This window comes from Entelurus aequoreus, linkage group LG09 (genome assembly GCF_033978785.1).
Source record: "Entelurus aequoreus isolate RoL-2023_Sb linkage group LG09, RoL_Eaeq_v1.1, whole genome shotgun sequence".
NCBI classification, from domain to species: Eukaryota; Metazoa; Chordata; class Actinopteri; order Syngnathiformes; family Syngnathidae; genus Entelurus; species Entelurus aequoreus.
In genome coordinates, this window is record NC_084739.1 from 13,570,350 (window position 1) to 13,586,366 (window position 16,017).

The 16,017-nt window shown below is 40.6% G+C and overlaps 1 protein-coding gene across 3 annotated transcripts in view; it reads left to right on the forward strand.

The window, feature by feature from the left end:
• ptpn20 (protein tyrosine phosphatase non-receptor type 20) overlaps window positions 1-16,017 on the forward strand; it is an 85,774-nt gene that overhangs the window by 45,021 nt on the left and 24,736 nt on the right. For all 3 annotated transcript variants that reach the window (XM_062058099.1, XM_062058101.1, XM_062058102.1), the window contains 13 exons: window positions 1,719-1,890; window positions 3,812-4,023; window positions 4,280-4,378; window positions 4,457-4,962; window positions 5,201-5,963; window positions 6,095-6,265; window positions 6,336-6,510; window positions 8,137-8,347; window positions 8,428-8,465; window positions 8,687-8,773; window positions 9,374-9,435; window positions 9,605-9,766; window positions 12,620-12,863. In XM_062058099.1, coding sequence (XP_061914083.1) covers window positions 1,719-1,890; window positions 3,812-4,023; window positions 4,280-4,378; window positions 4,457-4,962; window positions 5,201-5,963; window positions 6,095-6,265; window positions 6,336-6,510; window positions 8,137-8,347; window positions 8,428-8,465; window positions 8,687-8,773; window positions 9,374-9,435; window positions 9,605-9,766; window positions 12,620-12,863 — 2,902 coding nt within the window. The remainder of the gene's footprint in view (window positions 1-1,718; window positions 1,891-3,811; window positions 4,024-4,279; window positions 4,379-4,456; window positions 4,963-5,200; window positions 5,964-6,094; window positions 6,266-6,335; window positions 6,511-8,136; window positions 8,348-8,427; window positions 8,466-8,686; window positions 8,774-9,373; window positions 9,436-9,604; window positions 9,767-12,619; window positions 12,864-16,017) is intronic.

The window sequence follows — 16,017 nt, forward strand, 5'->3', positions numbered from 1 at the left end:
ATATATATATATATATATATATATATATATATATATATATATATATATATATATATATATATATATATATATATATATATATATGTTTTTAACCCAATGCGGCCCCTGGGTCAAAAAGTTTGGGGACCCCTGCTCTAAATAGTATAATTTCTCTATAAAATTGTTATAACTATACCGCTGCATAACGTTGTAAGCTTATTAACATTAATGGAAACAACACACTTAGACTTAGACTTAGACAAACTTTAATGATCCACAAGGGGAATTGTTCAACACAGTAGCTCAGTTACAATGAGGGAAAGTTTAAGGATGGAAAGAAATAAACATAGGTCTTTCCTCGTCTCCCACCGTGGTTACAGTGAAGCCAAGTGCTAAATACGCTTCGTCATATTCTGGTACGGAAAAAAGCAGCATGTTTCTGACATTTTACCGCTCCCCACTATTTGAGAAGGACCGAACTAGCTGCACCCACCTATAATATATACCATCTTTTTTTGCAATATAGAATTGCAATCTAGACAACAGAAACTATTTTTACACTGATGGTGTGCTGTGCAGGGAGGGAGTGAACCAGCAGCACCGCACTACATTCATGTGTCTGGAATGATCCATACGCCATAAAATGCATATAGAAAAGCATTTTTTCATGCAGAAGACATATTATGACATGTATTTACTAAATGAAAACGTTAACGGCATTTAAAAAGAAAAACGACAGCGGACATCAAAACGTATCAATTTAATTTGATTTAACCAGCCCCTTAAGTCATCCAGCAGCTATTGATTTATAAAATGATATTGCTGAATAGTCGATATGTCTAATATTTTTTATTTCTGACAATAAAAATATGTGCCGACTATTTTTTATTCCTGACAGTACAAAGATATATTATGATTATGTATTTTTACTAAATGAAAAAATTAACGGTATTTAAAAAGAAAAACGACAGCGGACATCAAAACGTATCAATTTAATTTGATTTAACCATCCCCTTAAGTCATCCAGCAGCTATTGAATTATAAAATGATATTGCTGAATAGTCGATATGTCTAATATTTTTTATTTCTGACAATAAAAATATGTGCCGACTATTTTTTATTCCTGACAGTACAAAGATATATTATGATTATGTATTTACTAAATGAAAAAGTTAACAGCCTTTAAAAAGAAAAACAACAGCAGACATCACACACATAGGACGGAGGATTCTCTGTCCATGGTCTGTCTTCACAGCACAAGCACCTCCTTTCTCACAGTCGTGTGTGTAACTTGCACGCAATTTTCAAATGTGCTAAATAGAGAAGCAAAATAGCGCCCACACAGCAGTTTCAGCTTCGATGAATTACATTCCGCGTGCTGAATCATTATATATTATTATCTTCTCCTTCCAGTATTGTGGGCGTTTTGCATATATTTTTCATATTCATGAAGACAGACTCTCTGCTGCTCTGCGCACAGGTTTAGTAGATCAGCTTTGCATGTGCTATCAAGTTTGCACATGTTTTTGTAGGGGCAAACCCTTAGTAGATCAGGCCCATACTAACAAACATTCGTAACTAAAAAAAAGGTTTATGGGGACAATCCTTATCCTGTTGTAAGCTATCAGATACTCTTGACAATATTGGCCCCACACACATCATATCACCTGTATCACTGACAGAAATAGCTATACAGTAGAAACATGTACAGTAAGATATGGAACTGTTGTTGCTGGTAGGTGGTGAACCTGCTGCTAGAAAGAGAACCAACAGTCATCTTGGAGCCCAGGACCGACAACCCCTTCCCCACCTCCATTCACAGTGCATCAAACGCACAGCCCCCCAGGACTGAGGTCTCCTTGGAAACAACCTTGAGTGGCCGAGCCAAGGACTACAGCTTTGTGACTGATGGTACGTGTGGACTGGGGTGGTCAGGGGATAGGAGGAAAATGTGCTCACCAAAGAAAAAAACAAAAGATAGAGCGTATTAGACACACACACACACACATGCACCCCCCACACACACACAGAGCCTTGAGGTAACTGTGAGTCATCTGACAGTTACATTGTGGTTGCTGTCAGAGTCATCAAAAACTGATGCTGCTTTGTTACACCCCCGAGACCCTTCACAGTCCAAGTCAGTTGTTAAAGGGACATTTTACTGCCTCTACACAACTAGTCTTTCTCTAAGAACGAACAATGAAGAGGAAAAATGACAGAAATTATGTAGATATGTTGTTGCAGGTTCTAAAGAAATTGCATGTGAATGCTCAAGAGCTGATGCTGGAATTAAATATAAGAAATGAAGGATTTGTTTTAAATGAGGTACTTTAAATGTATTTAAAAGAATGAATGCAACATTTATTATGGTTTCAATTGGCGGAGAAATGTGAAACTTGTACCACTTCTCCATGTCGATGAATAAAATGTGTTATTATGGTAGGTTGGATATTTTCAAATGTGTAAAATAGATAGTCTGGATGTCCTGAATGAGATAAAGTTTAATTCGAATTGGATCTCGTCACACCGGTATTAAAAAACAAAAGCATACATCTCATAGATGAGCTGAACTTTTTGACGCTTCAATGGTTTGAAACGTGTGAGAAATGTAGAAGTACTATAAAACAGTCGAGAATGTGAGAATTCAGCTATTCAGCATTCACCCATTTTTTTTTTTAACATTATTTAGAATACAACCAGAAAATACAAAAGCTGTAGTGTCCACCTTTAAATCATCCACTTTTAATTGAAATGTTAATACTTTAATTGTTAATGTATATCCAGTTGTATTGTAATATTATTATTATTATTACAATGAAGGGGATAAACAGTTTCTACTTGTAAATGTTACACTACAAGTATTTTGGTCTGACTTCTCACATTAGCAGCAACTAGGGATGTAACGATAAATGGTATTAATGACAACCGCGGTAAAACTCCAGACGGTTACTATTACGAATTTTATGAAAATAAAATTATCGAAAAACCGTGGTAGATAACAGCATTTTGTTAAACTCACGGACTGACTTGCGCGAGCTCGTTAGCGTAAATGCTAACATGAAAACAACAGACATTAACGTCTTTCCCCATTAACAAACGACATACTCCAATCTAAACTTATTATAAACACATTACTCTCTGAGCAACTAAGCTATTCAATTACGCACATTGAACCTACCACCTGTGCTCTCTTAGGACAGACTAATCTATACTCAGATGAATACGAAAAGGAGGTGTTTTTACGGTGCGTTCAAGGACCACTTGAGAGATACAACAGAGCAGGACGCCACAACGCCCGCCAGAAATAATAGTGATAGATTTTACTTGTTACGCACTTTTCATTGAAATAAATATTAAAATGCTACAATACAAACCAATATTTAAAACAATAAAAGCTTAGCCATTAAAACACTATCAGTGAAACATAAGAAAGACAAAACATGCAAAATTGTGTTTTTTCTAACAGTGGGTCTATTTATTTTAGTTATATAACATTTTTTTATCAAAAGATTTCAGTGTGTATACAAGTAATTTTTGGGTGCAGTCAACAATAACGCGTAAATAATGATAACTGTGATCATTTTGGTCATGAAAATTGTGATGTCTCATATCCTTACATCCCTAGCCGCAACCCACTTTTCTTACAACTAAATGAACCATAATTAATATCTTTGTTATTAAGACTTGCACCTTTCCTATTGATTGCTGTTGTACTATGTGAAAATGACTGTTGTTGAAAAGGTCATTAAAACAACAATCTGTTTGCACTTCACTGAACTGTACCATATACACATTTTTGAATGAACTCTCTCAAATTCTTCTCTTATCCTAGAAAACACGCATGAAGTGATACTGAAGAAAAGTTTGTCGGGGCTAGGCTTTAGTTTCAACATTTCCCAGCTGCACTCAGGTCCAGATAGGGGCAGCGTGGTTCGCATCAAGCGCCTGTTCCCCGGTCAGCCGGCCCTGGAGAGTGGTCTTTTACGAGAAGGGGACATTATCCTATCTGTCAACAAAGAGCCTGTCAAGGATCTTTCCTACCAGGTATGTTCGCCCAAAGTTGCTGAGACAGACAGCGTTTTAAAAAAGCAATTATTGAGCAACAGAAGGAAGTCTAGTTCGGCTACATCGTTGGTGCACTAATCCTTTAATCTAATGTAACCCAAAATAGCAAGCTAGTTGTGTCACAGTTCAGTTCTGCCAAGGAGTTACAGTCACACAAATGCAGTCAACACTGGAGTACATCTCAGGTCATGATGACTGTCTTAGAATAATACGCACTTTCTTTATGCTACTTAAGAGAGTTTTGTTCCTGCTTCGTGGCGCCCCTTCTGAGGTTCACCTCTTGATCTGTCGACCCAATCCAGGAGTGTTTTACGACGCTGATGACAACACTCTGGTGAGTTAACATATCGCTTAAATAAATGAGATTCCCTTAAGTTCAGAGATACTACTTTACCCTCTCTGTCTTTATTAGAGTCCTGCACCCACCAGGGAAACTCGCTCTCGCTCTCTGGACATCCGACTAGGAGACGACTACAGCCAACTTCTTAAGTTTCAATTCGACCTCAACATAAATGCTCAGAGGCCGGCCTCTGCCCTCGAAGAAGAGCTGCCCGAGACGTCAGAGAAAAGTCAAGACCCTCCTGCAGCTCCACGGTTTTCCGAGGACCAACAGAGGGAAGTCCAAGGCCAACAGACTCCTCCATTGTCACCTCGTAAAGGGTCACCTCCCGTACCCACTTCTCCAACGACGCCAATCTCGCCAGTCTCACCCGCATCGCCTATTTCACCAATCTTGCCTCAAGTTTGCTTCCGACCAGCTCAACAATTGTCGACGCCAACTTCCAAGAAACCAGGAGGACAAGAGGAGGTGGAGACAAAGAAGGCAAGCGAGGATGGGGAGGTGGTTGTTGCAGCAAGTTCAGCTGCCATATTAAATTACATCTCTCCCAAGACTGCTTCAAACTCTAAGTATGCCAGGTAGGACATGACACAAGATGTTATCTTAAAATGTTATCTTCAGTCTGGTTCTCAGGGCATTCAATTGATCGCAACTGGACTGTTTTCAGACTGAACAGTCTTTAGTCTGGTATTATCCATCTGGTTTTTGAAGAGTTACAGTATCTAAAGGATAGGGCTGGGAGTCTGCTTGGACATAATAAATCATCGAAGGATAGAATTTTGAATATGGGGCATGATTTGTTCTGTTTCTTTGCAGTGGTGTTCGAGAAGAGGCAGACGGAAGTGTGACTTATTGCCTGGTGGGAAATGGACTGACTATCATGGCAGATGAGGAATATTTGACCATTACTTCCACTTTGGAACCTCAACAAGGTTTTCAGTCCAATCAAGCCACACAAACGCCAGTATCTGACCTCACAGGCCTCAAGTCTGAGACCATGATCACTTCCTCAAGTTTCTCACAGACCTCCAATACAGCATGTAGGTTTTCACAAACCCCTAACACATCTTCTGGTCTCTCGCAGACCTCCAACACATCATCTGGTTTTTCTCAGACGTCCAACCCTATTTCCTCTCAGACATCCAAAATATTGTCAAATCTCTCTCAAACTTCCGATACTTTGTCTAGTGTCAGCTCTCAGAATCCCATCACTACATTGTCACTGCTAAACCTCTCGTCTGACACCCTGACGACTTGTGCCCTGGCGCACCCGTCTCAGCCGCTCACCACTCAGCCGTCCAAGGCCAAGCACCACCACTCACTTCTTCCACAGCAATGCAAATCCCTTCCCAAAAACAGCGAGCCTACTGTGCCACTCCCTCAGAATCCCATTCCACCAGGGAACCCCATCACGACCCAAATCATTTCTTCAACACCTCCTTGCATCAGCGCACCTGCTCCCACAGTACCCCCACCGGTCCAGAGCCACGCACAGAGGAGAGATGAGCCAGAGAAGAACAAAAGGGAATTTAAGGATGATGATGAGGAGGAGGAAGATGAAGAAGAGAGTAGAAGAAAGGTAAGGATCTTATTTTGCCTTTTTAAAACACTTCCACATGTTAGTTAAATCCATTACACAGAACTCAATGTGGAATCTAGTGTTAGAGTATAATTGATTTTGAATCAGGGGGTATTGTTTTTGCCATGCAGGCATTTGTGAAAGAATTTGAGTTGACGGTACTTCTGACCAAGTCCAGGAGTGGAAGCTTTGGGTTTACCATCACCCGAAGCAAACTGGACAACTGCTACTACATACAGGAAATACTGGAGAACCCAGCAAAGTCAGACGGACGCCTCCGAGCAGGAGACAGACTTATTACGGTAAACCCCTACATTTTTGAAGAGGAGCTTGTCGTTGTTGTTGTTGACTGCTAATTATTTCCAAATCCAGGTAAATGGGCATGATGTTACCAAAGTGGCAGATGAAATTGCCATGACAATTCTCAGGTCCTCTCCCAGGAGACTCAGTATGACACTGGGGAGGGCTGTTACCAACCTGGTGGCGCCCCCTTCTTGTGACAGCCTGCCTGATATCGTCCTTTACAAGACACCTTCAGGACAGCTAGGTAGGACTTTTACTACTTGCGCACACACGTACAGTATAGGGTGGACACTGGTCAGGTGTTGAGCCCTGTCATTTACAACAAAAAGGTCCTGGGGTGAAAACTGTGCCTTTCTCACTCTGCATGTTTCCCCTGTGTTAGCAAGTTTTTTTTCAGGGTACTCCAGCAGACCTGTAGCTCTACTTGAAGTCAGCACAGTAATATAGCTGACAGCTGAGTAATATACTGTACTCAGCAGTCTCCACTTTGCTGCTTTGGTCTGTTTTAATGCTGCCATAATCTAAGTCTCCCTTTTGAATATAATTTGCACCTTTTGCCGTAGTCAATGACAAACCCAGAAGAAAATATAGACGATCTTCATTCTCCTCCATTGTTGTTGTTTAATAGCATTTGTGTGTCTTGTTCTGGCTGATGTATTCAATGAAACATGTTTTTCACATTTTTCCTTGTACATTTTCTTCCATCTGTTCTGGTCAGGGTCTCTAAGGCAGTTCCCATGCAAACTGTGAGACATAGTCCCTCGCATCTCTGAGTTCTACCAAGCACTCTGTGAGAAAGGCTAATTTCAGACCACTTGTATCCACATCCATCCATCCATCCATTTTCCCCCGCTTATTCGAGGTCGGGTCACGGGGGCAGACGCCCATACTTCACTCTCCCCAGCCACTTTGTCCAGCTCCTCCCGGGGGATCCAGAGGCGTTCCCAGGCCAGCCGGGAGACATAGTCTTCCCAACGTGTCCTGGGCCTCCTACCGGTCGGATGTGCCCTAAACACCTCCCTAGGGAGGCGTTCGGGTGGCATCGTGACCAGATGCCGAACACCTCATCTGGCTCTTCACGATGTGGAGGAGCAGAGGCTTTACTTTGAGCTCTCGCCGAATGACACAGCTTCTCACCCTATCACCCAGCGGAGGAAACTCATTTCGGCCGCTTGTACCCGTGATCTTGTCCTTTCGGTCATAACCCAAAGCTCATGACCATAGGTGAGGATGGGAACGTAGATTGACCGGTAAATTGAGAGCTTTGCCATCCGGCTCAGCTTCTTCTTCACCAAAACGGATCGATACAGCGTCCGCATTACTGAAGACGCCGCACCGATCCGCCAGTCGATCTCATGATCCACTCTTCCCTCACTCATGAACAAGACTCCTAGGTACTTGAACTACTCCGCATGGGGCAAGATCTCCTCCCTAACCCGGAGATGGCACTCCACCCTTTTCCGGGCGAGAACCATGGACTTGGACTTGTATCCACAATCTTCCCCTTTTAGTCAGTACCTAAAGCTTGTGACTCGAGGTGACGACAAGAAAGCGTAACTGCTAAATTGACCACCACAGGCAGGCACAGCATCAGCATCAGCATTACTGCAGTGGCTGTGACGATCCATCTGTGGATATCACGATCTATTTTTCTATATTCACAAGATTTCGAGATACTTGAACTCCTCCACCTGAGGCAAAACTTCATTCACAGCCTAAAGAGCACAAACCATCATTTTTCGACGAAGGACCAATGCTTCAGATTTGAACCTGTAGCTCTGTATTATATTCCACAGGGGTGTATACCTCTTCTGGATGGATAATCAATATAAAAAAACGGACTGCTCACATTTGTCTCTACTTCCTCCAGGCATTAAATTGACTGGCGGCATTGGCAGCAAATGGCAGGGCATTTACTGCCTGGAGGTAGTGCCAGGCTCCCCGGCCAGCGAGGAGGGCAGCGTTCAACCCAATGATAAGATCCTCTACATCTGCGGCAGATGCACTTTGGGGATGACCCTGGAAGACGCCGTCAAAGCTTGTGAGATCGCCCCGCGTAAAGTCAAACTCAGAATCCTGAGGTATGAGTCTGCAGCATACAAGCGAGACATTGAAACTCTCACACAATCTTCGACTGTTTTGTGTCTTTCCAATGTTCCAGAGATGAGCAGCCAGTGCCTCCCAAGGCCAAATGGAATGGTGAGGACGCTTGTTAAAAATGTATGAAATTTCATCTGCTTCACTTAACCTGAGGACAAACAGGATGGAGTGTATGGTTGTTAGCTATGCCGATGCTTGGAAACCACACTTGTGTTTTAATAAATGATCATTTAAGTTCAATCATTACCTTTAATGGTAATTCATTATTTGTCTGTCCTGTAACATTTTGGGTTCACCTTTGATAAAGCCTTCTTTTGTAGGTCTGTTTGACTGGAAAAAGGATAAGAAGATTGTTGCTCGCTTTGAAGAGCCTGTCTCTCCAGAGAGAGAATCACCACCTGAAGATAGTGAGATACTCTTGCACTATCTATCTCCATTAACAACTGCTCGTTGCCTATTTGTGTGGGTTTGGTATGTGTGTGCGTGTGCGTGATGTCTACGGCTTTGCAGTCCAATACACCAGTGGAGGTCAGAGGCTTGCTAATTATTAATCCTCCAGCGAGGGCCCAAGTTTTGTCTGTCAGCATACAGAGAACACACACACACATTGCCTTGGTCTACGGTGGTCTATAATGCAGGCAGTTCAGTTGCTTGGTGATGGTATGTCAGTAGGCAGCAGCGGGTAAGGGTACAGTGGACAAAGCCTCCTGTCTTGTTCACCTGTCATAGAAGAGACGCATAGCAATCAACACATTCTGGCCGGGGGAGGTTGGTACTGTATGTTTTGTTTTGCTTCTTGGTGGCTTTGTCTCAGAAATGTAATTGGTTAGAAGTCAATAAATGTATGCAAACAATTTAGAATTTGTTGAAAGCCTCTGGGGCTAAACTTGGGATTTTAATTAGTTTTCGCAGCAAACAAACGGGATTAATACAGCATTTGTGTGCAAGTACTTTTGGTCTACTCTGCAGCTGATTCATATCCGATCTATATGTCCTTTTCCCCCCAGTTGAAGCCGTTAATAGAACTGCTGGTAACTTCAGATGTCTGTCTGTGGCTGAACAGCAAGATGTAAGTGTTCTCCCTTCTCCAACCCATATGTTGTGTTATCACTTGACATTCCTAAGACAATGTTGGTCTACTGAAGGTCAGTACCTGCATAGAACATGCAGTAGTATCGCATTGTCAATATGAAATAATTACCACAAATCTGATATTTACCTCCCTTTGTGACAACCAGAGTTGCATCATGCAAGTGGATTTTTCCAAACCAGAAGGTGGAGGTCTTGGGTTTGCTTTGATCGGAGGGACCAATGGCAGCATGCTTAGGGTGAAAGAAATCTGCTCTGGTGGTGTGGCTGAGCAAGATGGTCGTCTAAGAGTGGGAGATATTCTTTTAGAGGTAAAAACTGGAAGAGTGTTTTGATAAAATTCTGGAATTTGGACAGTTTTGAAAGTGCTTTCAGTAAGCTCTACAGCAGGCCTGGGCAATTATTTTGACTCGAGTGGCCAAATTTTGAGAAAAAAAATGTGTCTGGGGGCCGGTATATACATTTTTAGGAACACTAATACAAAACCTCACAATAATGTCTGATAGACCGCCTTAAAAAACGGAATGGAATTTAAATTTTTTTGACTGAATAAGACACCCAGAATGTACATGAAAATAAAGAATGTGGGATTTACAATATTAACTATGAAAGATAAAACACTGAATATCGAAAATATATGAATGTCACAAACCCTATCGATCGACATATTTTACAATAAAGCGAAACACAACAAAAATGCAACAAACACAGCGAAATATGAACGCGGAGGGGAAAATAACCCCCACCTACTATCAGATATATTTGATATATCACTAAGCTCTAGAACTTTGTTATAAAAATCTCCTTACGAGTCTGTCCCTGACACCCGCATTTCAGGCTGACACTCTGTGAAACGCTCCCCACCCACATTGCTTGGTGCCTCGTCTGAGCTGCTGTGACTTAGATTACCATAGTAACTAATTAGATTACCATAGTAACTAGTATATCATGCAAAAGCACTAAATCCAACCATTGAAATACTTTGTATAGATCAAGACTTACGGTAATTTGAAAACATCTCTGCACATCATAATGGCGGCTACAGTTTCCATCTTAAAGATCTAAAACATTTTTGGGGGAATGTCCGGTGGGCCAGATTGAAAAGCTTGACGGGCCTTAATGTGCCCAGGTCTGCTCTACTGGGAACATGCTCTTTTGTGTGTCTGTAGCTTTAATGCTAATGAGGCGCTTGTCCATGCCTGTGTGTGGCTCCAAGAAGCTTATGTGCACTTTATCCTCTTTTTACATATACAGTACATTGTAACTGTACACTTGTCACATACAAAAATGTAACATTATAAGGTGGGACAGGACACAAACGTTAGCAACAGTAGCATATGTGAGCTTCCTTGCCAACTAGAGGTGGGAAAACAGATCAAGTGGCACGACGATGGTTCTGAATTGATGGACAAATGCCCATATATCAAAAAACGTATGTATGTAAAATAATGTAATACAGACGGTTCTAAAATGCAGATCTAGTGCGGAAACATGACGGGAGCAGGAGAGTACAAGCTAAGGTTTTAGCCGGCCCGCGGGATGAGTTTGCTAAGTATAAAAATGAGCCGAAATTTTTAATGAAAGTAACCGCTGTTTTAAATGTGTCCACTCGATGTCGCAATAGCAATTCTTTGTATCTTTGTAGATGATGCTACATATGAAAAGAAAAATAAACCACATGATTTTAGGACATCAGTTGAGGAAAATGAGCAAACCACATAAATAACATTCTGTAATTTGATTTTGATATTATTTTTTTATCTTGATAGAATGAAAATTAACACCAATGAGTTGACTGAAGAACATTATCACATAATTTTTTCAGAAAGTATAATATAACGACAAACAAAGATAAAATACCATTAACCGCTGCATGCGAGTGTAAAAAAACAAAACCCCAACAACATTATGATTTGTACGTTGTCAGAATGTGCTTGTTCTATTTTTAAACAAAGAAAACAATATGAAGTTGTCTTTATTTTTAAGTTATCGTGTCGTGATTTTACCAGTCCAGCCCACTTGGGAGTAACCAGCTAAAAAAAGTACAAAATTAGCAAGTAGATGATACATAATAATATCTACACAGTGCGACAACACTGTGTTAGCCATAGATATGAATGTGTAGATAGTAGATACGACACACCTCTGTGAGCTGCAAGTTTCAAAGTGTCTGGGCGGTCTGTGGTTGGAGAAGGCACAGACATTGGGGGTGATCAAGGGTGATGGGTCAAATGCAGAGAATAATTTCGCCACACCTAGTGTGTGTGTGACAATCATTGGTACTTTAATTAAGACAACAAGGGTGCTTGCTCGCTAAGTAGGCACATTTATTTATTTCATCATTTAGCAGGTTGCCATAGTTCTCTATCTATGGAAATGATGCAATAACTTACACGTCAGCAGCCAAATGAGGAGCCTTTTATGCATATCAATAATTGGATATAATAAAAGTATAGTATTTATTAATAATATACAATATGATAATAATATACAACATAATAATTAAAGATGCACAAATAATCGATTTATATTTGATTTATAATCGAATCATGAGGTGCCCAGAATTCCCAACACATTAATGCTAGTTTAGCCTTTTGGCTGAAGAAAAACAAAACAAAGTCAAGGCTTTATTGTAAGATGTACCATGAATTGATTTACGTGGACCCCGACTTGAACAAGTTGAAAAACCTATTTGGGTGTTACCATTTAGTGGTCAATTGTACTGAATATGTACTGAACTGTGCAATCTACTAATAAAAGTTTCAATCAATCAATCAATGTGTATGTAGCAAAGCCTGCCTTCTTTTAAACAAAGCTTTCCTAAATGAAGTGATGGGTGTATACACAGGGTGGGGTTCATCTAGCTAGGGTTGGATCAGAGGCGTATCATGTCCATGAGGAAGGAAGCTTTTCCTTCATGAAGTCATGAAAACCCACAACATTAAAAGCAACAGTTTGAGCCTCTTCTCTCAAAAGTGGAGCAAACGAGTAAAGGAGATGATGCTTTTTTCCCCGCATTCAGTGCTTATAAACAGACCCTGAGGACACGTTTAACTGTTATAGCAGTATTAAAAAGTCAAATTTGCATAATAGTGTACCTTTAATCTTGCTTTGTGGGTTTGTCTAGCTTCGGTAAAACATTGATTCTGCATGTTTTTTATTAGGTGAATGGTGTCATTGTGTCTGGACTGAGCCACAGTAAAGTGGTGGATCTTCTGCGTAAAGCCGAGGGCACGGTGCAGCTCACCATCTGCAGAGACATCCTGCCGCTGACCTATTCCGAGTCACCCACACCACCCAATATGGCCACAGAGACCGACACTGTCATGGCGGAGCAGCCGGTTACCACCTCTGATGCTTCAACCTCACCAGACACTATGCTGAATAAGCCAGTGAAGCGCCCGCCTGGTATGTAGCTTACACTGTAAAAAATGACCCTAAAAAGTTTGGCAAGTAATTGTTTAATAGCAATAGTAAAACACCATTAAAAAAAGTTTATCACAGTAGTAAATGCAGTGGATTCCTGAAAACCTAGAAACAGTAGATAACCTAAATGACTATGGTTATAAAACGTAGAAAACACAGGACTTTACTGTGAAAATAATGAAAAATTGTACAATGCATTTGCAAATACTGTAATGTCACAAGCAGGCAAATACTCTACAATGTACAGTATTCTTTTATCTATATTAAATGCAGTTTGAACATTTCAATGTACAGCATTTTAGGGGTTTGTGTTAAAGCATTAGCCGAGTTAACTTTTGGCTAACAACACGTTTTCTTGTATTTTTGTGGCAAGTCGTTTAAGACTTTGAGGGATTATGTCTATGTGCTTCATTGTAAACTCCATCGAAATAAACCACGCTGTGTGTTTAGCTTTATTGGAACTGATTGCAAGCAGTTATTTAACAGATAGGGAGCATTCAAGTTTTTTTTTTAATAGATCACTTGAAGGAACATGTTGCAGAAGGTAGTGTTGTGAGTTGTCCAGTGAAAGGTTGTACAAATACTTTCAAGTATAATCCTCATGTACCGCTCACATGTCTTGGAAACACAGGCATTTTGCAGATACTAGTATTGGCAAAAGGGAAGCACGGTTGAGCAGTGGTTAATGCTCACGCGTCACAATGAGGAGTTCCTGGGTTCGATTCTCGCGCTAAGGGTCTTTCTGTGTGGAGTTTGAATGTTCTCCCCGTGCCTGTGTGGGTTCTCTCCGGGTACTACGACTTCCTCCCACTAAAACTGGCCCTAATTTGTTTTGCGGTGAATTCCTGGCAACTGCAGCTACCAGTATTTTACCCGAAATGATATGTATTTTTTTGTAAACATTTTAACAATATATATATATTTTTTCACAGTAATCTACCGTAAGCAACAGTTATCAACTATAAAATTAAGGGATTCAACAGCAACATACCGTAATGTCATCAGTGAATTCCTGGCAACCAAAGCTGCCGGAATTTTACTATAAGTTGTGCAGAATTTTTTTTACAGTGTAGCTCCGTGCATGTAATCCTGTAATTGTACTCAAGTCATTTATTAAACTACAAGAGGATGGGATGCTAATCGGAAGCAGGTGATAACTGAAGCGAGGTACCGTATTTTTCGGACTATAAGTTGCTCCCGAGTATAAGTCGCACCGGCCGAAAATGCATAATAAAGAAGGAAAAAAACACATATAAGTCGCATTTTTTGGGGAAATTTATTTGATAAAACCCAACACCAAGAATAGACATTTGAAAGGCAATTTAAAATAAATAAAGAATAGTGAACAACAGGCTGAATAAGTGTACGTTATATGACGCATAAATAACCAACTGAGAACGTGCCTGGTATGTTAACGTAACATATTATGGTAAGAGTCATCCAAGTAACTATAACATATAGAACATGCTATACGTTTACCAAACAATCTGTCACTCCTAATCACTAAATCCCATGAAATCTTATACGTCTAGTCTCTTACGTGAATGAGGTAAATAATATTATTTGATATTTTACGGTAATTTGTTAATAATTTCACACATAAGTCGCTCCTGAGTATAAGTCGCACCCCCGGCCAAACTATGAAAAAAACTGCGACTTATAGTCCGAAAAATACGGTAGTTATTTACTAGAGCTGCAACAATTAGTCGACATTATCTACCAATGTTGACAATAAAATTTGTAGCCGACAGTTGTATTTGTCGACAATAGTCGTGAAGTCATCTGCGCCGCCACTCGTAAAAACATCGCCAGTGATAACATGTAAAGTGTGGGAACATTTCCTCTAATCTTGTTAAAAACATGAATACCTTGCTCATTTTGGAAAGCGCAGTTGGTTTTTATGGCAGTACATCTGTGATACGCGAGCATTTAAATCAAAGACATGATGTCGGACGTCTGGAGGGAGGACGCGGTCTCAACCTCGGTAAGAGTGTTAGCTTGTACCTTGCTAGCTAGCTAACAAGTGTGAGACAAAGTTGTGTGAAAAATAACTAACTATCATTTTGTCCCAAGTCAGCCAGCTAAACTTTGTCTACGTCAATCTAAATACAATTACAAAAATTTTAAAAGGCACATTAATTAATTAATTATTCGGGTGTTACCATTTAGTGGTCAATTGTACGGAATATGTACTGTACAGTGCAATCTACTAATAAAAGTCTCAATCAATCAATCAATCAACCGTGCACATACACACAGAGACACACACACAGACAGACAGGCACCAATGTTGAGGTACCATAAGATTAAACATACAATCTATTAAAAAGCCAACATTTTAAGAATGAATCAAATATATAATTCTACACATTGAGTCTATTAGACTGCTAAAACTGCCAAGAGGTAATCAAGAGTCAATATACCAGTGTGCAGCTTTTGAAACATCACAAAATGCTTTTCTTTTAGAGCAGGGGTGTCAAAGGTACGGCCCGCGGGCCGAATCAGGCCCACCAACAGGAGATGAGTTTGCTAAGCATAAAAATGAGCTGACATTTTTGAATGAAAGAAACTGCTGTTTCTAAATGTGTCCACTGGATGTCACCAGAGCAATTCTTTGTGTCCCCTACCACCATACTTGCCAACCCTCCCGGTCTTACCGGGAGACTTCCGGAATTCAGCGCCTCTCCCGATAACCTCCCGGAAGAAATTTTCTCCCGATAAACTCCCGGAATTCAGCCAGAGCTGGAGGCCACGCCCCTCCAGCTCAATGCGGACCTGAGTGGGGACAGCGGCGACAGTCTGTTTTCACGTCCGCTTTCCCACAATATAAACAGCGTGCCTGCCCAATCACGTTATAACTGTAGAATGATCGAGGGCGAGTTCTTGGTTTCTTATGTGGGTTTATTGTTAGGCAGTTTCATTAACGTCCTCCCAGCGCGGTAACAACACACAACAACAGCAGTCAGGATAGAGGCAACACTTCTGTGTTTGGACACTACCTACTTACGCTGCTTATTATTTATAGTATACAAATTGATAATCTGCATTTCGTGTTGTACTTATGACTGGGGACACATTTTCTGGGCGCACATAAATATTCTGAAATAATATGTGTTATGTATTATGTGTTCTTACT